A 25,524-nucleotide genomic window follows, 5' to 3' on the forward strand; every position below is an offset into this window, starting at 1 on the left:
GGATGACTCCATATATAAAGTCTTGGTACATACAGTACATCAACTTTCATATGTACCATATGCTGTTTGACAGGCGACCTGCTCACACACAAAGGGAATTGGGTCCATTTTATCTCAGCGAGGATCAAATTGGATTAAAGCTGGAATCAGACAGGACAGATAACGCGACACGTGGTGCCAACAGATGGAGAGGTGTGAGACCAGAGCTTCAGAGTGGAGGACATAGATATGACTGGCTGACCACTCCAGCAACGTTTTAGAGTCACAGTCCACCTGGGAAAGAGAGAGAGCGAGAGATAGAGAGAGGTGAATACAGTTCTCAGTTCTGGGGGGAAATTGCCACCGTCTGAGCAAACAAACAAACAATCAGTTTCCTTCCTCACACAGCAGGCTAGAAACTTCAAAACTGCCTGGATGGAGTGAAGGCATGTGTGCTGGGAGTTTGTCTGGTTTTATGCAGGATTTTCACAGACATAAAACTTCAACCAGCGATTTAACAGACACTGAATGTCAGACTTAATTATGGATCATGGCTCTTGTTTTAAGTCTGAAACAGTTTCGCTAGACGTGGGGAGTGTATGACTTGAATGAGTACATTAAATAAAGATTTAGAATGGTTGTTAAAAAAGCAACCTAGAAACATTTTAACAAACGGCTGATCAGAGTGCTTCAATCAGACCAGACCAGGCTGTGTTACCTACAGTGCATATGTCAGGCTAGGTCAGGTTAGTAGTTAGTCCACCACAGAAGGAAAAGAAGGTTTTAATCTGAAAAAATAATCATCTGTGGATTTCAAACCAGAAACAATGAAGACTAGTGAACAGAGAAGTGAGAGGCCAATTCACAGAACTGAGTTTTTGTTGGACTCAAAGCTCCACGTGTTTTATGGCATTCACAGCCAGCGGTTTGATGAGCTGCAAATAAAAAGGAAAAAGGATGGTCAAGACACACAGTGAGTGTTAAACATGACCAGAGGCTGTGATGGTATCAGAAAAGACTGAATGTTCCCAGCAAACCACACTTGGTAAGGCATACAGGCTGAAGAAGAAAATGTTCCCCTCAAAATATCCATTTGCTCAAAATATCCAGATAAAGAGCTGATACTATCTGCAGGTAACCAAACCTTTAAAGGGTCAGGGTGAAAGTCCTGAATTTTAATGAAGTAATAATACACACTCTAAAATGTGATTTCCGTAACTAAATAAACAAGCTGTTTTAAGAGTAAAATAAGGTCCCCAGTCTGCTAGAAAGGTGGCAGAGTACGCCAACAAAGTCAAACAGCAGCAAGAAATTGTATCGTCCTTTAAGTTCAGTCCTTTAAATAAAATCTATAGAGTACAAAGATAGTTGATATCTGTCACCCAGTGAAGGAAAGAAGCACCTGCTGCCTTACCAACAGACTGCAGAGCAGCTTCTTTCCTCGGGCTGTGACGCTGCAGAACTCATCCTCAACAACATGAAAAGTTTTCCTTGTGTAGCCTTAAGGGACTACAACTTGTAATTTTACAACCTTGGGTCATAGAAGATACAAAGAACTGATGCAGCGACCTTTATTAACAGTTGGTGAATGACAAAGGGAGAAACTTGTCTGTGTCCTCACACACCAGTCATGATTTAAAGCCTTCCGGTGACCTTATCTCTCGTGTTATCTACTATTTTACCTCTCCCCCCCGGCCACAAACAACAGCAATATGCGGAGCCGCAGAGCTTGCTCCTCTTGGTGTCACCCTCCGCAGCCTGCCTGCTGCTCCGCTCACACACCACATTCAATCAGAGGCACTTCAAAGGCGGCGCGGTCATATGATGACACGACTTCAAAGGGACCGACCATACGAGCGGACCGACTTTAGGGGCGTGCCAGGCATGCGCGCGCTCTTGGTGTGAGACAGACGCCCCGCGAGGAGCATCAGCCAACGGTAATAACGATTGGCCCGCGAGAGTGAGAAGCACGCAGGGCAAGGGGGCAGGAAGGGGGCGGGAGGGGCAGCGGGGGCCGGGGGGGGGGACTTCAAATAAAATTCCTCCTCGTCCGCAGCTCATGAGGACCTGAGACCAAGAGCCAACAGGTCCACAGAGACCAAACTGCGCCGAATTCGGGGACTTACGCGCGCGTAATGACGCTTCTACCGGTTGCTCACGATTTCAGGACCGAAATGACGTGCGCGGGACTGCACGTGCATTTGAGTTGAATCGTTTCCACCAGCTCCACATCCTTGAAGGCACCATGGAGAGCCGCAGCCTGCGTCCATCATCCTGCGCACCTTTCACGAGCTCCCCAGAGGTCACCGCGCGTTCCCAAAGAACTTCTCGCTTTTCTGACGACTCCTAGGACATGCTGTGCTTCACCCACACAACTCACATACACTTCAGACAGGTTTTCCAGTAACAAGTAGACATGCAGTGCCGTGGTGTGTTGAGAGGCTCGGCCGGTCTGTCCGCGGTGCGCTCCTGCTTGCTGCTGTGCTTCATCCACATGAGCGCACCGGTGGATGCGAGGAGAGCGACCGGGGGTCGGGCGCAAAGTCGGCGGATTCAGCAGCAGCAGCCGCAGCCTCCTGCGAGCCGGGAGCGTGTGGACGGAGCAGAGAGCTTCCCGTTAGACTTTACAGCCGTGGAGGGAAACATGGACAGCTTCATGGTACAGATAAAGAACTTGGCGCAGTCTCTGTACCCATGCTCTGCGCAGAAGCTGGATCAAGACATGAAGTTGCACTTTTTGAAGAACGTATCTGTGACTTGCAATGACGGGTCACCTGCAGGGTGAGTGTAGTGCCTCATAACTTTTTCAGTAACTCACAAGATTTCACCTGAAAGACCTGTGGTCCTTTTGTAGGTAGAAATGTGTTGGTTAAAGCCACGGAGGCGCACAGGGTGAGCTGCGCTCCGCTCAACTAAACATCCAATTTGCGTAAAGGCTGATTAACACTCTGGCTGTGAGTTAGCTCTCTGCCCTTCAGTGTCCTTTCACTCCGGATGTGACCAAAATGGATCAAAGGACCAGATCAGAGAGAAAGGAGCGCGCGCTGCCGTTGAGCAAGCGCGTGAGAGAGGCACACAGCACGCGCGCCCCCGAGAGAGGGGCCAAGTGTATTTATTGGATTATTTAAATAAGAGTGAGCAAAGTTCATGGGTCTAATACACTACTCCAAATTAGTGAGGTGTATTTTTGTTTTTCATTGGACTGTTAGTCTCTCACATGACTGAGTTTATATTTTGTGTTTTGTGAGTTTCCCCAAAGATAATGCGACACATTTCATTCGACTTCTATTGCATATCCATGCACATGCATATATGCATCCACATCTCAATGTCCCTAACTGATATGGGGTATTTGCAGTTTTTATAAAAGTTTTAGCCATGACAGGTGTCTGTTTTGTTTGACTATGGCAGAAATAGAAGAAACTTGTGTGATATCCCTCCTGACTTACATTTAAATCCATCAGATGGACTTGGATAGTCCTGGTTAAAGAGTATAACAGACACACACACACACACACACACACACACACACACACACACACACACACACACACACACACACACACACACACACACTAAAGCAAACTCATCTCAGAAGACCCATAAGCACATTTGACTGATTTGTGCTGTAATGATTTACGGGATGCTCACTCCAAACAGCTACTGTACAACACGTGTGACTCATGTACCTCCTGCACAGTTCTGCAAGATTCCACTCTCAGGAAAAACATGCCAAGATAAATACAACCACAAAAGCCAATGGAAATTAGAGGATGGATAGGGGATTTCTATTAACTAGAGTACCAAGTGTTGTGCCAATCGTCAAGGCCATTTTTCTGTTAAGATGAAAGGATTCAGTGTGATCTTAAAATGTAATCTAACTATGTGGAATAACTCTCAGTTCTTTGATCTCATGGACTAAAAGGATTACAAGTGCATCTTGCATGGATACTATCACATTACTCCCTTTCTGAGGTGTGGCAGTGCAGCTAACAGGAGACTGTGAGGGAGGAGGATTAGGTCGCCAATGAAATAAATTAAAATACTGTGACTGTGAATACACAGGATTTTTTTATATGCCACCCATGCTGTTAAGCCTCTATGTGTGTGTCTGTTTGTGTGATGCCAACGGCATGATGCATTTCCTCTGTTCATTTTTTCAAATAACTAATAGACCTCTGCCTCTAAACACACTCCTGCAGAGATTTTTAGAGGTGCGATCAGAGCCAAATCTCTCATGTCAGGATCAAAGGTAGCATCCCTCCTGGAGCTTGTGTGTGTGTGTGTGTGTGTGTGTGTGTGTGTGTGTGTGTGTGTGTGCCTATGCATGAAACACTCAGTGATTTGTTCTGGTGTTCTCACACAGGTACTACATCAAGGAATCAAAAGGCAGCAAGAGGTGGCTACTGTTCTTAGAAGGTGAGGATGAACCACACAGATGTAGGTGAAACACAACTCTATGAAACATGAGTGACAAGTGTGTGTGTGTGTGTGTGTGTGTGTGTGTGTGTGTGTGTGTGTGTGTGCGCGCGCGCGCTCTGTTCAGGTGGATGGTACTGTTTCAACAGACAGACCTGTGACAGCAGGTACGAGACGATGAGGAGACTGATGAGCTCCACCAAGTGGCCACAAACCAGAACAGGTAACAAGACACAAATGTTTCCTGCATTGTGTGCAGTCAGCATGATCAATACACACTATGACATATACACACACACACACACACACACACTAACACACACACGCACACACACACACACACACACACACACACACACACACACACACACACACACACACACACACACACACACATAAATACACTTGTTTGTGCAGTGTCTGCAAAATCTCTGCACAGCTCAACAGAGCTTTCGCTTTTCTCAGAGGGAAAGAAAAAACACCCTCCCCTGAATGAACCAGCTTCATAGAGTCGTGTTTGTGTTTCCTCTTTAGCTGAGTTTGCATTCATCTTTAAAAGTCAAACTCCGGCTCTTTCCCCTCAGCCATCAGGGGACTCCTTGTTTGTTTACGGCTCCCTCTCTTCACCACCCTCTCTGAGTACACTTTACACTGGTGGCCAGTTCAGCAGCCACAGAGCTCTTCAATGGCTGCATGTAATTGCTGACCAAAGCAGGGAAAGTAAATGACTTACTGACCGCAGGGAACACATCTCAGCATACATCAAAACACACAGCGATACGTCCGGCGTTTTGGATACCTTTTACTTTTGCTGAAGCTTTTTGACACTACCATGAGGACGTTTATCCAGAGAGTAAATTAATGAATGAGCTCACTTTCTCTGTTCCACAGGAACAGGAATCATGTCTCCTCAACCCGAGGAAAACCCTCACTGGTGGAACGCCAACATGGTGTAAGAGCTTATGTATTTCCCTGTCTTTATATATTGATACACTCATGTGTTTTACTATTCTCCTTTTTCTTGTATTCTAAACTGCACCGTAACTCAAATTATTTGACGAGAAAAAAATGTGATTTCATTGACATGCTGGTGCTTCATTTGACTTTTTCCAATTAGTGAAAATATGATAAAAGATTAAAAAGATGTTTTATATAATATCTGCAGTTTGATTCATTTAAAGGGTGTTAAAACTACTGTTAGTCCCTCAGCTACACCTGAGCCATCTACAAATGTTAAAGGATAAGTACACCCCAAAATTGAATCATCATTATCTACTCACCCCCATGTTGATGGACAGTCGGGTGAAGCCCACAAAACATTTCTGGAGCTTCGCAGTAAAACAGCATTCTCCCAAACAATTGAAGTAGATGGGGACTTGTTTTGAAATGTAAAAAAACAACCATACAAAAACATAAAATGGCTCCAAACAGCTCACTCTCTGTATTTTAAATCTTGTTATTTACTACCTTTGAGGGTGATCGAGGTTGTGCACTCACAGCTTTTAACTTTCAGCAGCCACAGTGATGATTTTGGTTGTAAAGGGAGTAAATATCTTTTTAAATCAATTTGGGATCTGAGCAGTGGTGTAAGTATCGGCGCTACAACCGGTGCAGCTGCACCAGGGCCCAGATGCTGTCAGGGGCCCATGAAGAAGGAATTTAAAAAAAAAAAAAACAGCTGTCCAGAATTGCCACAGGCCCCTATTTTTGTGAATGAAATAGCTGGGGGCAGGTCGGTATGGTAATGCTGAGTGGCTGGTATAGGAGGAGGAAATGATAACTTGACCAATCACTTTGATGCCTGTCAGTCATGATGAGTCTCGATGACCTGACGTCAGGCACTGTGGGCCGAGCTGATGCATGTCTTTCTCCCCGGGCCAGGAGAGTTATCATAGTTACCAAAGCAAGGCGCAGCAGAAAAAATAAATAAACAAATAAATAAAAATAAAATAAAAAAAACGGCCATCCATCGGCCCACTATTGGCCCACCGGGAAAAATCCTGGTACTCCCGATGGCCAGTCCACCCCTGCATTAGCAGTTCTTTCGAGTGGTTGTGCGTACGTACGTACGTGCGCTCGTGCGCTTGTGTTTAGGGCGGGGGTGGGGGGCCTATCACCATGATGTTATGCTATTGGATCTGGGGGGTTACTGGAGACTTGGGTTACCGTAATCTAGAGTTCAGACAAACTGCTAGGAAACATTTTGTTGTTTTTTTCCTCTCAATTGGGGTTTTTTGTAGCTGTTGTTTAAATACAAGTGCCCATCTACATCAGCTGTGTAGGAGAAGCTCCAGAACTGTTTGTGGACTTTCTATTGGCATGGGGGTGAGAAGATAATGACTGCATTTTCCTTTTTGGGATACCTTATCCTTTAAAATACTTTATACTTCTAACACTTTAGCACTCTAAAAAGGATTATTCCCTATATACAATGAGCGCCTCCTTCACTTTTGGTCCTAAATGATTTCCTCTACAAGTTAAATTATTGTATCATGCTGGAATTTAACTTTAATGATCTATATTACAATTTCCATCTTGGTAGTTCTACTTTCAGTTACATAAATAAATATAAAATATACAACAACTTTTGCTACCTCTGCTGTTAATGTATTTGCCTTTTTTCATGCTTTTCTTCATTTCATACAGAAAATGATCACCAGTGCCCGACAACACTCTCAGTCTCCTCCTGTTCTGCTCCACCAGCTGCTTGTCACTGTTTGATAACAAAGCGCTCACTGACAGAGCTCAGTTTTTGCACCCTTGTACTGTGTTCAGTCTACCATCACACAGCCAGTGTGGCTTTCATTTGTGCAGCTACAACCTGTCAGCTGTCAGTGAACCACGTCAAATAAAAGCTGCTCTGATGTTAAATGTGACTCTCCTGCAGGTTCATCCCGTACTGCTCCAGTGATGTGTGGAGCGGAGCCACTCCGAAGACAGAGAACAGTAAGTCACAATAAATCTGTTTGTGAGCTTGTGAGTATTGATTTACAAGCTATTTAAAGGTAGGGATGATGAGCGTCTGAGTGACAGATAAGAGGCTACAGATACAGAGATTTTATGATCTAGGAAGTCATGCTCACATTTCTGAACTTTAGCTGTAACTTTTTCACTTGTCTGGCTCACTGAAATCATGATATCGTGTTCCTTTTAGACTGTTGCAAGAATTTCAATAACATAACACACCTGCAGAGGTGCTGTGCAACCCACATGATTTCACCCCTTTCATGAAAAATCCCTAGAACGCTTTAGACATTCTTGTTAAAATGCTGCAGATGGAAACACAAAAGTAGCAAACTAATTGTCAGGTTAACTATAATATAATCCTCCAGGTGCAGTGTAGATGTTGTTTTTTTGAGCACACACCATTAACTGGCAATAGACACAGTTTTTGGCTTTAATGAATCATTATAAGATAAATCTTGATACCATTTTATCAGACAGCCAAGACCTAGTTCTGTCTTCTTCATGTGTCATGTAGTCGCTTTTTTGCTTTCCTATTTTATTTTCATCGTTATCTTGACTTATTTCCTCTAGCAAACACTGAACACTTCACAATTAAATTCCACTTCCTGTTTAGTTGTAACACAGGTGGGCTAACCAAGATGCACAGGATGATGACAAAGATTCACAGAGATCACACCAGCCTATAGGAGCACGTCATATTAAATATCCAACAGTATTCCTAAACATTACACTGAAATATACTTACTGCAAAAGTACAAATATATCTTTGAGATGGCAGTAGCTCAGTCTGCACACTCTTCAAGCCTTACACCCAAAGAGCAAAATAGTCCCTCTCCTTTCCAAAAAAGTGTTCATAGTAAGATGTGGGAAGCAGATTGGAGACAGGAGGGTTGTCTGTTCACCTGCTGAGCACTGTCAGGGTGCTCTTTAGCAAGGCACTGAACCCCTCTTTTCTCTGTAAAGGGACTGATAAAGTATTTCTTCCTCTTCCTAACTGTACTCCAGAAAATCAAATCGTAACCAAAAAAATTAACAAAATAGGAAGTTATAAATTGCTCTTACAGCTGGTTGTTGTAACTTTTCGTCAATGGTGGTCATCTAACAAGGAAGACAGCAACTCCCATGATACAAGATACTGTGCATTTGAATTCATATGAGAACTAATTTGAAAAGTCTGTCTCATGACTCAGTATCAAAAATATAAAACTTTTTCGTCCTCAGGTGATTATGCGTTCATGGGCTCTCTGATCATTAAGGAGGTGGTGAACGAGCTACTGACAAAAGGTCTGGACAACGCCAAGGTCCTGCTTCTGGCAGGGAGCAGGTCAGTCCAGCATCTATATGAACGTGTGTTTGCGTGTGTATTTCATTAATGAGAATAGCTCCGTCGCACCTTCTGACACCACTCTCCCTGTCACCAGTGCGGGCGGTACAGGCGTCCTCCTGAACGTGGATCATGTCGCAGAGCAGCTGGAGTCGCAGGGCCACCTAGGGGTGCAGGTCAGGGGTCTGGCTGACTCCGGGTGGTTCCTTGACAACAAACAGTTCAAATTCACAGACTGTCTGGATACCATTAGCTGTGCCCCCACTGAGGCCATAAAGAGAGGCATCAGGTAGGACCAGAGCAGAGCTGAATGGACAGACAGATGGACTGATGAGGGATTAAAAAATAGAGATTAAGTAAAACGACAATAATTTGCTGTGTGCAGGTACTGGGGCAGCTTGGTGCCAGAGAGCTGCAGACAAGCTCATGTGGGAGAGGAGTGGAACTGTTTCTTTGGATATAAAGTCTACCCCACCTTAAAAAGTAAGTGACAGAACAGTCCAAGACAGGCTGTGTGTGTGTGTGTGTCATTTGAAGTCTAACCTGCAGCTCATCATCTCTTCTCTCCAGGCCCGGTGTTTGTGGTGCAGTGGCTGTTTGACGAGGCCCAGCTGACAGTCGACAACATCCATCTGACTGGACAGCCCGTCCACGAGGGTCAGTGGAGGTACATACAGAACCTGGGACAGGAGCTGAGGAGCACGCTACGTGACGTACCGTAAGACTGACACACGCTCACAAAAAAAACCACTAGATCCTGTAAAGTGAAATTATTAACTGAGTGATGGTGTGTTTTGAATGGCAGGGCGATGTTTGCTCCGGCCTGTCTGTCACATGAACTCATCACTAGAACGTAAGTAAATCCAGTGGTTTAATACAAGAACCTTCATGTAAAACAGTGCACAAAGTGCACAAAGAGCGTACACACCTATACAAAGTTCTTGTCAAAAAAATTGTGTCCTCTCCTCCATCACTGTGTGTCTTCCCGTCCCTGCAGCTACTGGATGGACATCCAGGTGAAAGGCACCTCCCTGCCCAGAGCCATCCACTGCTGGGACCGCAGCCTCCAGGTCAACAACCACATCAACGGTAGCCGCAGCATCAACCACCACCAAAAGCACAAGGCCCCACCCGCGAGGGGTTGTCCTCTCCATTTGATCGACAGCTGCCCGTGGCCTCACTGCAATCCCTCCTGCCCGACCATTCGAGACCAGCTGACGGGACAGGAGATGAGTGTGATCCAGTTCCTGAAGCACCTGGGCTTTGACGTGCAGAAGATGGCCCAGCAGCAGGGGATGGACCCCAGTACGCTACTGGGCATGCTCAATAACGGGAACTAAGGTGCAGCTATATTAGTGTGGTGTCAGCGGAGGACGACAGAACATGACCTCGAATGAGAAAACATTGTCTTCTAACAACTATAAACAAGACTCAGCCTCCGACAAACTGAACGACTCAAACACTGTGCAAGTGCCTGATGAGTTTTAAAGACATTGTTTAGTCAAATACAATCAAACCAGAACGTTTGAGCTGTTTAAAAACAAAACATACGTGATCACATGCTCCTTGTTTTCACATATACTGTCTACTGTAGATATACTATCATTGTGGGGTGTACACAAATACAACAAACGGTGGGTACAGTGTGTGTATATACAGTAAATATGTACCATACATTACGTATGTTCAGGTGAGACCATGACGGTGGTCGTCCGAGATAGTTTTGATGGGAAAGCACTGGAATGAAACCACCTCCCAGTCTCTTTAGTGGGGATTTGGTGCTCTCTTCTGTCAACTCTCAACTATTACAATCAGAAATCCATCTATGGTGCTGCTGTTTCTACCCTCCACCAAATATGCTGCTTTTTCTCATTTTTGGAAAATAATAATTTAATGGGTAATATTTACTAATAATAATAAAAAAGGTACAAAGATTAAGATTATTACTTTGTTCTTCAGGCTACTTTAAAGTTCCTGTATATTTATTTTTCTACTGAAATTACCTTTTATACATCTTATAGTCAGACACATATTTTACTTTTTTATTTGCATGTTTGTGTAGAAAATGAATACATGTATGATAACAGTAGGAATGAGATATGTATTTTTTATCAGGCTGTTTGTAACATACATTTGTCTTGTGACCACACCTGACTTAAGCAGAAATAAATAAAAATACAGGCTGACATGATAAAACATAATTTAATTAGAAAAGTATGAGTGGTAGTTGTCACCAAAAAAAAAATGGATTAACAAAAAGTAATTTTCTCTATCATCATAATTGCACCCACATCCAAAATGTATCTACAACATACAGTACAAACTGATAAAATTAAAAGCATTTAAAACAAATGGAGACTACATATTTTTTTTGCAGCATGAATAAGTATAAAAAATTATTTCTTCACAGTTGATATGAAAAGTGCCTCTATGAGAGATGACTGAAATCTGTGTGAACTGATAACATCAGCCTCGAGATTTCTGTTTGTCCGTCTATAACATTTAACTTCCTGAGCAGTTCAGGCATTTCATCCATAAACAGCACTGTATAAAGCACACAGCTTAGTTTCACCTGATATATCCACATTGTTTCTTTTTACAAACCTCTCCTGCAAATAAAAATCCTTAGTGAATCTACCAAATGCATGATACATGTGAATTTGGACTTATATACAGGTCTCCTTCCCTGGCTATTATTCCAGTTATTTCCACGCTGATTTAACATTTCTCCAGACCTCACAGAATTGAGGAAGCTTGTCTACTGGAGGTCTCAACAGCTGGAGTCCTAGAGAGAAAACAGCAAACACATAGCCGGTAAGAGGAGGTCAACATATACAGAAAAATAGCATTTCAAGCACCAGAGCAGCAAAAAAGACCGACCTGACTAGTAAGTCTTCGAGCGGGGGTTCGTTTTTGCTCATGGATCGACTGGAGGCGAGTTATCAAAAACTTCTTATCTTCTCCCTCCTGAGCAGAGAAATGAAAACATTTTTCAAGTTTATCCTGCTTTATCTTAATCCTTACAGTTAAACAGAGCTGTCTGTATGTAGGTGATGTCTTACGTTTTCTATCTGCTCCTGTAGTAAGTTGATGATCTTCCTTTGACCGTCCACCACCTGACTGTGGAAGTAAATGACGATCCTGATGGAAAGAATCAGATCAATAAAACCAACACTGATTTCAATAATGATGCAGTATAATGGTGTTCTACTACTTGCTTCATGACAGACAAAGCACACATTGACTCTGATCTGCCACACAGGACCATCCAGCTGCAGCTGTGTTGATGTGTGTGTGTACTCACAGGAAGATGCCTGCTCCCACAAACAGGAAGAACGGGTGCTCCACCAGATAGGAGTGAGCCCAGGCCAGTGGGGACAGGTTGGGATTGTCTCTTTCCAGTTCTTCCACCCAGCGCTTTCCCGCCTGGAACATCGTTTTGAGCTCGCGGAAGGGACCGCACGACGTGGAGGGCGTTATGCTGAAGACAGAAGAAAGTCTGTATGTATCAAACTGCTCACACAGGACTCACATTATTAAAAAACTTATGAGTAAACTATTTGGTATGTTACACGTATTATTATCTATTATACAGTATAAATGCATACTGGTTTAAAGTTAAGATAATTTGTTTGCCAAACTTCAGTAGGAAAATTAGTATTTTTGTGTGCATACCTCCACATGGTGTATGTGACACACACCGAGGCACCGAGGAAGGAGGGGAAGCAGAGGAGAGTGATGAAGATGGTGGTCATCTGGCTGACTCTGTATGGCCTCCTGGGGGCCTGACAGTTCATCATCACGCTGCTCTGTGGGGAGAAAATAACACAGGCCGGGTCAAAGGTCACAGCTTCCATCACAGCTATGAGACAGAGATCTGAGGGTAACATGAGTCCAATGAGGGTTTGTTGTCAAGCTACTGTTCCTTTCATGCTCAAGACATCAGAGCTTTGACATTTGTTCCATTGTTCCATTGTAGAGTTTCATTTCAACCATGTAGTAAAGCAATAGTAAAACAGAACTGAGGAAATTAAAGGATAAAATGACCTAAAAATTAAAACTTTAAAAAAATGTCATCTTCTTTTTAGCATTTCAATATGACTGAGTTCCATTTAGTTACCTTCTTAATGTAGAACAGGAGCAAGAGTTTGAGAATCTGCACTGCAGGCAGGAGAGGAGTGAAGAGAACACCCAACCTGAAAAACATTATATTCCAAGTCATTACCCAGAAACACTTTGACACATTAACTGTGTATACATCTGAACAGGTAGTTTTTTTTTACCAGGCCAACGTCTGTCCGTAGATGAGTTCAAGGACGTTCCTGGCGATATCAAACTCTGGCATCCTCCTTCTCTTCAGCACCCTCTCAGAGAACAACCTGCAGACAACAGGAGGAAAAACAAGATGGTTTAATAAAGAAAGAACAGGACAAATAAAAGAATTTAGTGTGGTACAACAGGTACTTGTAAAACTATAAGAGTCAAAGAAAGAGAGGGATTTTAAGGATGACCAACCTCCAAAGAAGCTCTCCAAACAAGGTGTCCAGTAGAGTGAAGATGAAGTCCATCAGTAGGAAACGATAAAGCTCCTGGCCGACAAAACTCTCCCAGCACTGGAGACACAGCAGACTAAGCCATTTAATATATTTAACAACATAAACTCAAATACATTATTGCTATTCCTCAACCCAGCTGTGGTAGTATTAAAAGTAAAAATTAAGTCACATCACTTAATTCACCTCCAGTCCAATGATTTTAGGGTCAGCAGCCACCCGACCCAACCAGTGGTAGCACAGGACTCCAAGGATGCTCACTTTCAACATCAAGTTTCTAGAAATGCAGACAGCAAACAACACGTGACCAACCAAACCTTCAAACCATCTCTTTGACACGTTCTCAAACTCTGGCATCTGTAAACCTCTAACATCCAGTACTCGTACCTGCCGATGGCAACGTATGTGCGTACAGAAGGTGACTCGTAGTCCTCCATCCAGGCTGCAAGGTTGAAGAGGCCAGGCAGCAGCAGGTTGATGAGCGACACGACCACAGGGGGAGCCAGCAGACTTGCCTCGTACAGCAAAGGGTCCTTAGTAGTACTGCGAGAAGTTAACTGGAGATTCTGTTGGGAGAGAGACAATGAGAATCAGACAAAATGCTCTTTAAAAGCTAAAACATTAAAATAATAACACGTAAAGTGAATAACACTGATCATCTCATTTTTATGCAGTGTTCTGCTGTGAAACCCTCGGTCCTGCCATTAATGTGGATGCTCACTTCACAGTAGAAACAGAGATGACGATGTTACTGTTTTGAACAAAGCAACCATGTAGCTGATAAGTGGTGTGTTTGAAATAGGAAGGACACACTGTATGTAATAATAGTTTCTCCTACAAAGACAGCCTGAAGTTGAAGTATCTGCCTATAAAACTTTTGAGCCATCGTAAATGTTAAATTTTGGACCTTGAAACGACCTCGCCTCACCTTATGCATGTGATCAGAGAACCAGTAAATAGCATACACACAGGCAGTATTGCTGCCTATGCAGATAGCCCAGGCCAGGCCATGAACCATCAGCCTGGAGAGCTTCTGGCACACAGTGTTCATGATGTTTTTATGATTCACTTCTGCTAGCAGCTCCTAGAGAGAGTGGAGGAACCAGAGTGAGAGAAAAGAGGAATACAATTATTAAATCATCACATTAATGCCTGCAAATCATGTAACAGAAAAGGGAACAAAAAGAGGGGGGATGCGTTTTTAAAAAGTCAAGTGTGTGTTTGTGTGTATGTTAATACATACTTTAAGCTGGATGCAGATATTCTCAGACATGAGTCTGACAGAGGTTCTCTTAATGACCTTAAAGTCCCAGGAGCAGAAGACCTTAACTGCCAAGATACTGTGGGACTTGTCAATTCGGAAGCTCTGACCAAACGACTTTGACATGCTGTTGGAAAATTATCATGTTTCAGATGTTCAGATTATCAGATAACATTACATTTAAAACCATCATTACATTCTATATAGATTATGTTTAGACATTCCTTTTTGTTGTATATTCAAAAAACACTACTGTACCTGTATACAAGGATGATACACGTGACGAAGAAAGCCACTCCAATGGTGACAAAGTATGCAAGAGGCATGTTGTAAGAGTGGTGTTTTGACACACAGTCCAGGCTGGTTCCATTGGACACAGACAAATTCTGCCCTCCAACATCATCCCTGCAGCCCTTGCGCAGTGTGTAGTTAGAGTAGTGTCCATAGTACATCACCGTGTCTGAGAAATAACCCTGACACAAAAGGAAATCAAGAGAGAGTCATCTATATATCATTATTATATCAGGTTTAAACCTACAGAGACAATGTTATTATTTACTCTGCTGACCTGTTTTGAGACTTAAAGATTACCTCAACATGTGTTTAAATATGAAATACTTCACTAAGACTGTTTTGAAACTATTAATTGGTTAACAGTTATTTTTTAAAAATAAATCTACTCTTTCTCTCTCAATAAAAAAATCTTGTGTTTGTGAATACGTAATCTTTTTTAGTTAAAGTTAAACCGGTGGACACAAAATGTCTCATGCTCAACTGAAAAGTACATTCTCAGTGTGTGTGCACTTGTGTGTTGCACATTGGACCATAATTGGTTTCAAAGCTTGTTGTGATTTCACAAAGTCTTGAATGTACAAGTTTGAAACATCAAAACACTAAGTGCAGTCAAGTTGAATATCAAAGCAAAGGAACAACAACTAAGTCAATTTATTAGTGGAGGCAGACTCTAATTCCAGCTCTTTAAAGATGAAGGATTTGGTGAGTCTAAGGGCCCATAGTGTGTGAAAGGTGTTGCACTCATAGGACACAGCAAACAGCTTACCGCTCCGGTGAGGAACTCCAGTCCAGTGAAGGCGGGTCTAGCCGTAGACAACACTGGAGGGTGCACTGCCTGAGGCAGCACAAGGAAGGCACCCGTCACCACGAACAGGAAGAGGTTGAAGAAGAGCAGGGTCTTAAGGAACAGGAAGTATGAGAGGACTCCTGTGCCGAAACGCCCGCTCACTCTCTTGAGCGCCACTTGCCACAGCTGGAGGGAGTGCAGGAAGGACAGCCAGCTGTACCAGCTCTGTCTGACAGCCTGGGGGTGTGGGGAAAATTCAATGCAATCTTAAAATCTACACTAACTCATTTTCATGTATTATTGTTTATGAAAAAACAAATGGTGACACAGAAACATGTTCTGCTCAGAAAGACTCACAAGGCTCCAGGCAAAGTACACATGTTTGTCATCTATTCTTAAACATGTGACTCACACCCCCAGAGCTGTTAATGCTTGGGTAACTGAGCTTACACTGACTTGATGACAACATCTACTTCCTGTACAACCCACTAACACCTAGTTAGAGAAGAATGTGTCTTTTTATGTGTGTTTCAGTTAGCCATTAATCATTTAAAAGGATCAATAATAATCCAAGTCTTTAATAACTCAGAGCATACAGTCAGTTTACATTTAATCAACAGTGTCCTAAAACAGGAAACTTCATGAGGCAATAATGTCTAGACAGATGATGAGATGATTTCATATGAGACTGAGAACACAAACCGAAACTGTTCCTGAGTTACCCACTTCCTATACTACAACTACTTTTTGTACTACCGACTGACACCTAGTTAGAGAAGAATGTGTCTTTTTATGTGTTTCTGTGAGCCATTAATTGTTTAAAAGGATCAATAATATGAGATTGAGAACACAAACCAAAACTGTTCCTGAGTTACCCGCGTACAAAGGTAGATTTAATTAGACAACCTTAATTGTACATTTAAACAGAACTTGTTCAACAGTGCCAGAAATCTCCACTTCTGTACCACTTATGAACATTCACCAAACCTTCCCAGTTGTGTTCCACGTCGTTACTCTGAAGGTTTTTACTGAGGGGTTGGTTTATGTAATTCATAGTCTGCTTGTATAACATTTCATTCCTATAAACATAGTGAAAATATTTTTTGTTTTTTTAAGTATCTATTGACAGTATTTCTGTCCTGGAAATGTATGCAACCTAGCACGTTAGAAAGACCTCACCTTTAAGACCTCAATTGCTTACCTAAACATAAAATAAGAGAAAATGCCTGATAAAACCAGAAATAATTGTCTAGATGTAAATAATCAACTGGGGGAATTTCATGATGATATCTATTTGTTAAAATCCTATTCACCTGCAGTGTCTGCCCTTGAGTTTATACTGTCTGCCATATTTACAAAGGGGGGACTAAAAACACAAACAGTACAGTATCTAGAAGCCCTGTCAGAAGCAAAGGCACTCATGTGGAGGGTGAAACACAGGAAGTAGGAGACAAAAAGATGCTTCTGGTGGTGTAAGAGACTTACAATGATGATGTAATATTTGAGCCGACTGCAACAAGGTATCTTACTGCTGGACAGTCTGTGACTCTGCTTTTGTAGTGCTAACCTCCTGTAAAGAGAGAGAGAGATGTTCAGACCAGTACATACTTTATCTAAATGGGAATACTGAGAACAGGGATAACATCTACCTCAGTTCACTCTTCTCAGCCACACTGAGAGGCATCCCTCTGAGCATCCTGACTCTGTCGCTCACTGACAGGTTTTGCAGGTTGTTCACCAACCGTTCCCTCTTGTTCCCTGTAACGCACGTTATAGACATGTAAAAACAGGTATGTTTTTATTCTACTGTCTTATCGGTGAACTCCATTTTCCTCACTCTCTGCTTCCTGTGCATCTGTAGTGTCAGCCTCCATCCCGTAGCCTCGTATGCTCGGCCTTGCAGAGCGAGAGAAGTCTCGAATTGCGGGTCTGCTCTGCCTGCGCCTTCGAAGCTGCATGGTCCTGTTGTAGTACTGAGAGATGATGGCTCCCCGGCTGCGACCTGACAGAGAGAGGAGCAGACTGTTCAGAGATGAGTTCATCAGCATTTACGCTGACAGTGAGTTCTCTCTCTTGTTGCACCCAAAGGGAACGACAGGCGGCGGCCAGACATCAGTGTATGAATATATGTATGAATTGGTGATGAAGCTATGAATCTCAAATCTTTCCTTAGATTTGAATGAAATACTCATCTCATGACTAACAAATGCGTAGCTTTATTGGACCTCATGTGGCTGTTAGGGTTAGGGAAGTACCAAAGGATAAACCGTTATCTCCCACTTCGTGTTTCCTCAGATACATTATGAAGCACAGAAAAAGAAACCAGGCAACAGCTGTCAAGCAATCAACAAGCTAAAACACCTGACCAGCCACAGACGTTGACAGGAAGATGAAAGACAAACTGCTTCCCCATGAAACTGTGCTCAGCAGAGACATCCGTTTTATCTTTTATAGTGGAAATCAACATAGGCAGCGTGGCAACACTACAGCCAAGTGAGGTTCTCATGCTCCACTGGACCAAGACTTGATAAGTTTGCTACAATCAAGGCGCTTTCAATAAGCATAACTATTGATGCTCATACAATGTTTTATATGTTGTGAAACTTAACAACAAAAAAGGTTTCAGGAACTATGATAAGCAGCACTGTTCACACTAACTGCACATCTGCCACTTGGCTTTGAATGAGTATCAACAAACCACAACGGGTGGTAAAGTTTCCATAACCCCCAGAGGACTGTTCAGGCCTACAGCACACTCTGAGCTATAGGCTATAACAATAGTATGTATTACTGCTGCTGAGTCAAGAGACTAGCTAGAAGAAATATTTAAGAAAAGTCACTGATATTTAATTTTTCTCAGTTGTGATACCTTCGCACTTCATCGCCTGTAATGCAAGAAACCTGGGGGTACTCCCATTACCACAAAGGGACAAAATGATTTCAAAACATCTACAGTTAAACCATGCACAAAAATCCTTTTCACTTATGAGCTCAGCATGTCCCTAACATGAAATGCTACAGCACAAAAAAAAAATCAATATCATCTTTTGCACCGGGCGGCTGTAGTTCAGCGGGTAGAGCAGGTCGACTAATGATCGAAAGGTCGCTAGTTCAAATCCCGGCTCAGGGCAAGGCTGAGCTGCATGTCGAAGTGTCTTTGAGCAAGATACTGAACCCCACATTGCTCATCAGTGAGGGCCCTGCGATGAGCTGGCGACTTGTCCAGGGAGTACCCTGCCCTTGCCCTGAGACAAGGAGAGATGGGATTGCTCCAGCAGCAACACCCCGCGACCACATGGAAAGGGATAAGCGGTTACGGACAATGACATGACATGATTCAGTGTGCAGTAGTCCTGCTTATAGCTCTTATTCATGCTCTTCAGCCAAAGAGTGTCCACTGAATTAGCTCCATGAGAGGGTGACTGCCATGGAAGCCATTTTATAATGATGTCTCTATATGTATCATCATCCCTGCATCAGTATTTACACCGGCCTTCAGCAGGACTCACCAATGGTGCGACTGGGCATGGAGGACAGGACCTTCAAGGTAGCCGAGGACCAACGTTCAGCTATGAGGGAGTCTGTCTGTCTTTCGTCATCTTCCCATTCCATGTCCCTTTGCCTCTGCCGGCCTCCAGGGCTGGACAGGTAAGCTATACCATCTGTGAAATTAAGAGGAAACACATGAAAAATATTGCTACAGCTGGGAAAGAAAGATTTGTTGGTTGCATGGACATGATAACCAAAAAACTGTTAAGAGTTCAAAAGGTGTAGTGTTTAATTTTTTGTAGCTTCTAAAGCCAGAAAATGTCCTATATCACAATATAAATAGATTCCCAGATCTATGCACTTTCAAATGCAGAGTACCTCGACCCTCCTCGTCCAGATCTCTCTGCAGCTGCTGCAGCTCGAAGGCTTCAGTCGGTCCTCCATTCTGACTCTGCTCTGCTATCAGCTGGTTGAACGAGTCATGAACACCTTCCTCATCCACAGGACTCCTGACAGAGAGACATGTGGACATGAAGATGGACACAAAGACAGGAAAGAGTGCAATACAGGCTCAGAAAGTTTAGAAAAGTTAGATCCCCCAAGAGTGCTCAGAGAGCTGCAGATAAACCCTGATGACCTTCTGACTCAGGCACCAGTACTCTCATGGGGGGAAACTGCAACAAAATAACCCAGGCAGAGTCTATGGTGTCATTTACATTCACTTGTGAGCAGGGCAGCCCAAATTACCTTCTGTGTGACCCTTATCCTGCCCTATCTCGATGAACAGGGCAAAGCCAATTGGACTGACTGTTGTTTTTAAAACAACAAAAAAAAATCACAAGAAAATACAGCCACTCCAGTTCCCTTTGACTGAGTACTTTTACATTGATAGCACAAGAAGAGGGCCACACAGAGGTCAATTAGGCTTGTTCTGTTTTTAAATCAAAACACTATCATAGAGACTGTATATAGACACGCACATATTCAAATATGCTTTTTAATCAAACAAACATGAGTAATTTTATGTGAGGACAATGAAGTGTAGCTTAGTAGTTGGTCATATGACATTAAAAACATATGTGAAACACTGGGACACTGTGCATTATGATCTGCCTTCCTGTTTAATGTCGACCGAGACATCAAAGAGTACTTCTAATCCTGTTATCTCGGTTACTTATTTCCCAACCCTTCCTCGTGGCCTTCATGTAAAGCAGCGCTTGGTGAGCTGAAAGCTTGAAACAGCAAGCAGAAAACGAAAGAAGAAGAAGAAAGAAATCAAGGAGAAAGAAATGACTACTGAAACACTCACTCCAGTCCAGCTTCCATGAGAGGGTGGCTCAGGTCAAAGTTAACGTTTCGAGCCATTCTTCTTCTCCTCCAGCTACTAAATCTAACCGGCTGTCACCTCCGTTGTTGACCAATCGCGGAGGGTTTCACACCATCACTTGCTCAGACCTGCTCTCCACTCCCATCATGGTGTTTAGTTCTCTACCTGAGAGAGGAGGGGAAAACGTGGGTGAGGCGGGGCGATGGGAAGAGAGGGAGAGAGAGAGGGGAAGGAAAAAATGCAGGGACACTGTCTTGGAATTTGAACAGCCATGTCAAGTTGGTGCTTGTCCTGTGCACACATTTGACTGCACAGTGAGGAAACAAACCTTGAAACCTGAACGTAATAACCGATTATGGTATTTCATGTGTCGGGTCTCATTAAAACTTTGCATTAACAATCTGTATCTGATAAGAATAAAAGTGTAAATGGGGTCACTACCTCAGTCATCTTTAAAAAACAACTTCCATATTTGCACTTTGAGAGGACAATGGTTCTCATAAAGAATTACGTCATTATGTCCGGACTTATGAGAGCTCCATTGTGACACTGCTTGTGATCAGGACTGTGGTCAGAGTGAGTCAGAAGGCACAGTGTCACCAGCAAAATGAATATTCATGGCCGGAGAAACAGAAAGATGCATTGTCAGTGTTTACAGTCAGTCACAGCGTCATATGGGAGGTTTCGAGGAAGCACGTTGGTTCCTGTGTGTGTTTGTGAGAGTGTTTGTAAAGGCACCCACTTCTGTCCAAAAATCTGCCCTCAGTTAAGTGCAGCATCCGCATATAAACTTTCAACAAAGCACCAGAGAGGACATGTCCTGTTGTTTCAAATCATGACCACAAAAGTCATAAAATGAAGTTAGAGAAGAGTTTGCGATTTTAAGAAAACTGAATCCAGCGATTCATTAGATTTGATTTAACCCTGATGACGCAGACCAGACTGTGGATAAATAAAACACAATCTATGAATGTTACTTCATGATTGCACTTAATGGTGAGCTGTAAAAAAAACAGCTGATCTGATTTATGATTTCTCCACATACTTCACTGTTAAGAGGCATTGCGCAGTTGTGGATACAATAGGCACGTTTTGCCTTACTGTTTATACTGTTGTGGCTTTGTTTGGTTTATGAGGCCATTGTGGGCAATGAAGCAAATCAATGAGCAGGACTTTGTATGGACATAAATTTAACTAGATTTCAAGGTTCATTTTACAACACAGAGTTCCAAAATAAAATGCAAGCTGGAGTCCCTTTACACTACACACGAAACAAAATCCTGCCGCTCTTGTTCTGTTGTATGATTTTCTTTTACCATACTGTGCCACACTACACACATACATAATAGATATTTTATGGTGGAGTGGAGAGAATTTCTGCATTTGAATTCAAAATATTTTTTCAACTGTTAGTTTACCAAAACACAGCGATTTATCTTTAAATATCTTATCATCAATTAAATTATCAAATGATTATCCAGAAAATAAAATTGCATACACTGTGATAAAATGTCGGGTCGCAGGTTTTCTCAGAAGCATCAACTACACAACACAGTCATCTCTGTATGTAGAAAGTTCCCCGATGAGAATAGCTTACGTTACATTAAACGTCACATGCACTTCCTGTTTACACGCACCCACTGCAGAAACAGTAGTACTTAAACAGTGATGCGCCTCTTAGGATTTTGTGCTCTTGAAAACTTCTGACAGTTGAGGGTTTTCTGAGGGTTTATTACTCTGTAGTACAAAGGGGTATCTCAACTGTTTACATCTATATGAACAGCTAATACTTGATAACACAGTCTAAACTAGGAAAAGCTCACAACTCAACAAACCTTTAAACCTCACACTGATCTTAGAGGTAAACAAGGGGTTGACTCATTCAGGGTAAGTCCCCTTACCCAATTCCCCTTTAAACTAAACTACTGCTTAACCAAGCTGGGATGTTCAGTTCCCAGTAAAAGCCTCCTACGTCAATACTATACTCTGTGCCACTCACTGCAAAGAGCTTGCAGAAAATGCATCCACCTCATCACATATGCAATCGCTGATTGCTGTGTCTGATATAAGTGCCCTCTGTAATGTGTAGTGGGTGAGTGACACACACATTAACATTTGAGTATTTTAGTCACAGCAGAGACCAGGACTTTTGCTCTGGGTGGAGGTCTTCTGATTCTGGTCTTGGGTGAATATGATGTCAGCTGCATACATGAAGTAGGGTGCAGCTCTGGAAATCAGCCAACACGTTGCCTAAATGACCGAACGGCTCAGAAATGTCCTTCCACCACCATCAAACTTGATCCTTTTGTTGAGTTAATTCTTTTCAGGCCCTGTAGCTGTAATCTACTGCACACATCTGCTTTTTTCTCTCTTAAACATACTTTTCTCATTAGCTGCACTTTCCAGGATCATGTTACACTTTCGTAAGAGTTTCCTATTTCCATATATTTGTTTTTGTTGATGCCAGTTTCTTACTTCTGCAGGGCAAACAGCTAACACAAAGTCTTTACGCACTGTTGCAATGCTGGGGTTGGCTGGTCATTGTCTAACATCATGTGTTTAGCCCTATAGTGACTTGCTGTGTCTTCTTTTAATGTGTGTATACGTAATAACAAATATCGAAGCTGTCCTCTGAGACTGGACAGCCAGAGCAAGATATTGTGGGGGAGGGACAAATGCTTAACACAGCCTGACAGGGGGTCAGGGTTGAGCTGCGCCACTGCCAAATAAAATATGCTGGGAAAACAAAGAGAGGCTTGACAGAATACAGATTGGCTTTATGTGATCTTAAGATGGGAAGAATAGTGTTCCTTAAAAACGGGAAATAAGACAATTATGACATGAAACAGGACAAAAAGTACACTAACAGTGCCAGCTGTACAGAAGAGCAGCATCTCCAAAATGTGTGGCAGGCATCCCTGTCCACAAATGGAATCACTGCCTGAAATTATATACATGGTTAGACATTTATAAAACAGAAACCAGAGTGCAGTTATCAGCAGATATGAGGGAAGGGCATAGGGGTAAAGGGAAGGGAGGGGTGCAAAGGAGTCTGACCGCTCTGACAGCTTTCAACAACTGCATGGCAATCGGTTCCTGTGAAAAAAAAAACAATGGGGGGAGCCAGGAGGCATAAAGCTACAGTAAACAAGGCAGCAGAGATATTTGTATTCTAATAACCTCATGTTATGAGTAAGGCATTTCAGGTAGGGGGGAGTTACATTATGGAGACAATTAAAGAAGCCGAATTGCACTTTTTGAAGGGTTTAAAAGGAAGTCAATTTGTTAATTGTATCTGGAGCATGGCAGATACTTAAAAAAGACAACACCAGAAAAGCAGACAACAGTAACAGGCTGGTTAAAAAAAGACATCGTAATGCAGTTCACACGGCTCTGGTGAACTAACACAGTCAGGCATGCATGTGCATACACACAATTACAGTGTTATTGCACTCTGGGGCCCATAATACTGCAGGCATCTCCGCCTTCATTCAGAGAGAAGGACACAAAATTATAGTCTTACTTCGGCTGCGTGACAGAAACTGGAGACAAATCTTTCCATCTACGTATGCGAGTTTATACTCTAGGTTTCTGACATGGGGGGAGCACACGAAAAGTTGTAGTTACTACAACAAACCAACCAGCCTGCTGTTGCACAATATGGGACAAAAGCTCATTCCGCCGAAATAGTGAATAGTGAGCAATTACTCCGGCTTTACTTCTGAACAAGCTCACATCTCTGGGCGACTTATTGTGAAGGTAAAGTGATTTCGTCCATTTAAAACACTGACCTCTCCCGTGTTGTCTGTTGTCGATTAGCTTTAACAAGTGAGCTATGAGGAGAGACGACCAGCGGCTGGCAGGCTGCGAGCTGGGCAACCTGTCACTGAGTTTTATGAAGTTTTACTTTAGAAGTAAAAACACACCTGCGGTTCAACAAACCGAGAAGTAGCTACACGAACCGAAAGAACAGCTTAAAACCTGGATAAAGACTGCCAAAAAAAAAAAAAAAGTCCACTCACCAGTTCTGTGCCTTCACAAAGCCGTCGAGCGGGCGCTTGTCTGTGTCAGTCAAAATAGTATACACGAGCACCCGGACAGCGGGGGAGAAACCATTCTCTCAGAGGGGGTTTCGGTTTGTACTTTGTCTACACTAAACTGTCAAACCGAGGGCAGTGCCATGGGAAGCTCCTGTCTATTGCTTTAATATCTCTCTCTCTTTCTAAAACATCCATAATCTGGACATACATTCACAGGTACGGCTCTGTACTGATAACGAGGCAACGTAAATTTGAACCCCGCAGAGTTGACGCTGTTGGTTCAGTCCTATTCAGGCGTGAAATCCCTCCACCAGTGATTTTCTACTCACACAATGGAAAAGTATACAGACAGTGTGTTGCGATGGTCAGTGTTTCAGTTCTTTGGTACATGAAAGGTTACATGACGTCAAAATGGTGTGGTGAGTCTACACAGGAAGTTGAAAAAACAAAACAAACGAAGCAATCTGAAAATAGACAACACATCTGATGAAGATAAATGGTGAAGACTAAAAAGGCAATACAAACAGTACAGTAGCTAGCTACCTGTGTGAAGCAGGCTACTGTACAGAAACAAAGTCCCCTGGCCCTTCCTCTTGACCCACCTGTAGGCTACATACCTTACCACACCTAGTCTCTCTCTCTAAAAACTACTGACTAGCCAGAGGATGTCAAAACAACCTGCCTCATCTATATCAGTTCATTCGTCTTCCTCCAGTCAAGTAAGAGGCCATCAAAGGTGTGCTTTACAGGGGCCCTATATAGTTTTGGAGAATTAAGCCAAACTAGAATAATTGCAATATTAATATACAATACAAATTCAGAAATATGTATCTTTTCCATAACTGAATAAACAAGCAGTTCTCAAATAAAGTCCAGAGAACACCGTCTGTAGCTCGAAAGATGGCAGGGTCCGCCAGTATGAAACTGTTGTCCTTTAAGATCAGTTTATTCAGTTGTTTAGGCATGAAAGTAATTCTGTCAATGAGGACAACCCAGAGATCTCTTCTGATTGAGATTTCCTCCCCCAAACTGCAAAGTGCACCTTTTAAAATATAAAGTCACACAGAGGCCATTTGACATTTTG

The 25,524-nt window shown here is 42.8% G+C and overlaps 2 protein-coding genes across 3 annotated transcripts; one reads left to right on the top strand and one right to left on the bottom strand.

Annotated features, from left to right (window-relative positions):
* Positions 1–1,912: 1,912 nt before the first annotated feature.
* Positions 1,913–11,041, top strand: notum1b (notum, palmitoleoyl-protein carboxylesterase b). The gene is made up of 11 exons (XM_037108235.1): positions 1,913–2,760; positions 4,346–4,398; positions 4,526–4,621; positions 5,290–5,350; positions 7,286–7,344; positions 8,587–8,689; positions 8,787–8,978; positions 9,075–9,172; positions 9,260–9,407; positions 9,495–9,542; positions 9,687–11,041. Exons 1-11 carry the CDS (start codon positions 2,396–2,398, stop codon positions 10,027–10,029), a joined length of 1,566 nt encoding a protein of 521 aa, XP_036964130.1. The 5' UTR covers positions 1,913–2,395; the 3' UTR covers positions 10,030–11,041.
* tmc6b (transmembrane channel-like 6b) lies at positions 10,718–24,563 on the bottom strand. Of its 2 annotated transcripts, none has more exons than XM_037108220.1 (21): positions 24,423–24,563; positions 20,383–20,565; positions 19,452–19,582; positions 19,094–19,246; positions 17,422–17,586; positions 17,234–17,342; positions 17,070–17,154; positions 15,564–15,821; positions 14,762–14,976; positions 14,486–14,630; positions 14,171–14,326; positions 13,630–13,808; positions 13,429–13,519; positions 13,205–13,302; positions 12,973–13,068; positions 12,810–12,885; positions 12,365–12,498; positions 11,994–12,170; positions 11,752–11,830; positions 11,570–11,656; positions 10,718–11,474 (listed from the first exon to the last, which is right to left on the bottom strand). In XM_037108220.1, exons 2-21 carry the CDS (start codon positions 20,436–20,438, stop codon positions 11,460–11,462), a joined length of 2,505 nt encoding a protein of 834 aa, XP_036964115.1. In that variant the 5' UTR covers positions 20,439–20,565; positions 24,423–24,563; the 3' UTR covers positions 10,718–11,459. The 2 variants fall into 2 exon arrangements, with proteins under 2 accessions (XP_036964115.1, XP_036964123.1); XM_037108228.1 differs by lacking the exon at positions 24,423–24,563 and adding an exon at positions 23,268–23,341.
* Between the last annotated feature and the right edge of the window lie 961 nt (positions 24,564–25,524).

This window comes from Acanthopagrus latus, chromosome 1, assembly GCF_904848185.1.
Source record: "Acanthopagrus latus isolate v.2019 chromosome 1, fAcaLat1.1, whole genome shotgun sequence".
NCBI classification, from domain to species: domain Eukaryota; kingdom Metazoa; phylum Chordata; class Actinopteri; order Spariformes; family Sparidae; genus Acanthopagrus; species Acanthopagrus latus.

What these genes read in the sequence shown, in the direction of transcription:
- tmc6b (XM_037108220.1), bottom strand. Translation starts at nt 20,438, where the DNA reads ATGGCTCGAAACGTTAACTTTGACCTGAGCCACCCTCTCATGGAAGCT. An exon ending in ATATCTGCATCCAGCTTAAA is followed by an intron (nt 14,327 to 14,485) that starts GTATGTATTAAC and finishes CACTCTCTCTAG; the next exon opens with GAGCTGCTAGCAGAAGTGAA. An exon ending in GTGGGAGCAGGCATCTTCCT is followed by an intron (nt 11,831 to 11,993) that starts GTGAGTACACAC and finishes TCTTTCCATCAG; the next exon opens with GATCGTCATTTACTTCCACA.
- notum1b (XM_037108235.1), top strand. Translation starts at nt 2,396, where the DNA reads ATGCAGTGCCGTGGTGTGTTGAGAGGCTCGGCCGGTCTGTCCGCGGTG. An exon ending in AGTCTACCCCACCTTAAAAA is followed by an intron (nt 9,173 to 9,259) that starts GTAAGTGACAGA and finishes TCTTCTCTCCAG; the next exon opens with GCCCGGTGTTTGTGGTGCAG. An exon ending in CATGAACTCATCACTAGAAC is followed by an intron (nt 9,543 to 9,686) that starts GTAAGTAAATCC and finishes CCGTCCCTGCAG; the next exon opens with CTACTGGATGGACATCCAGG.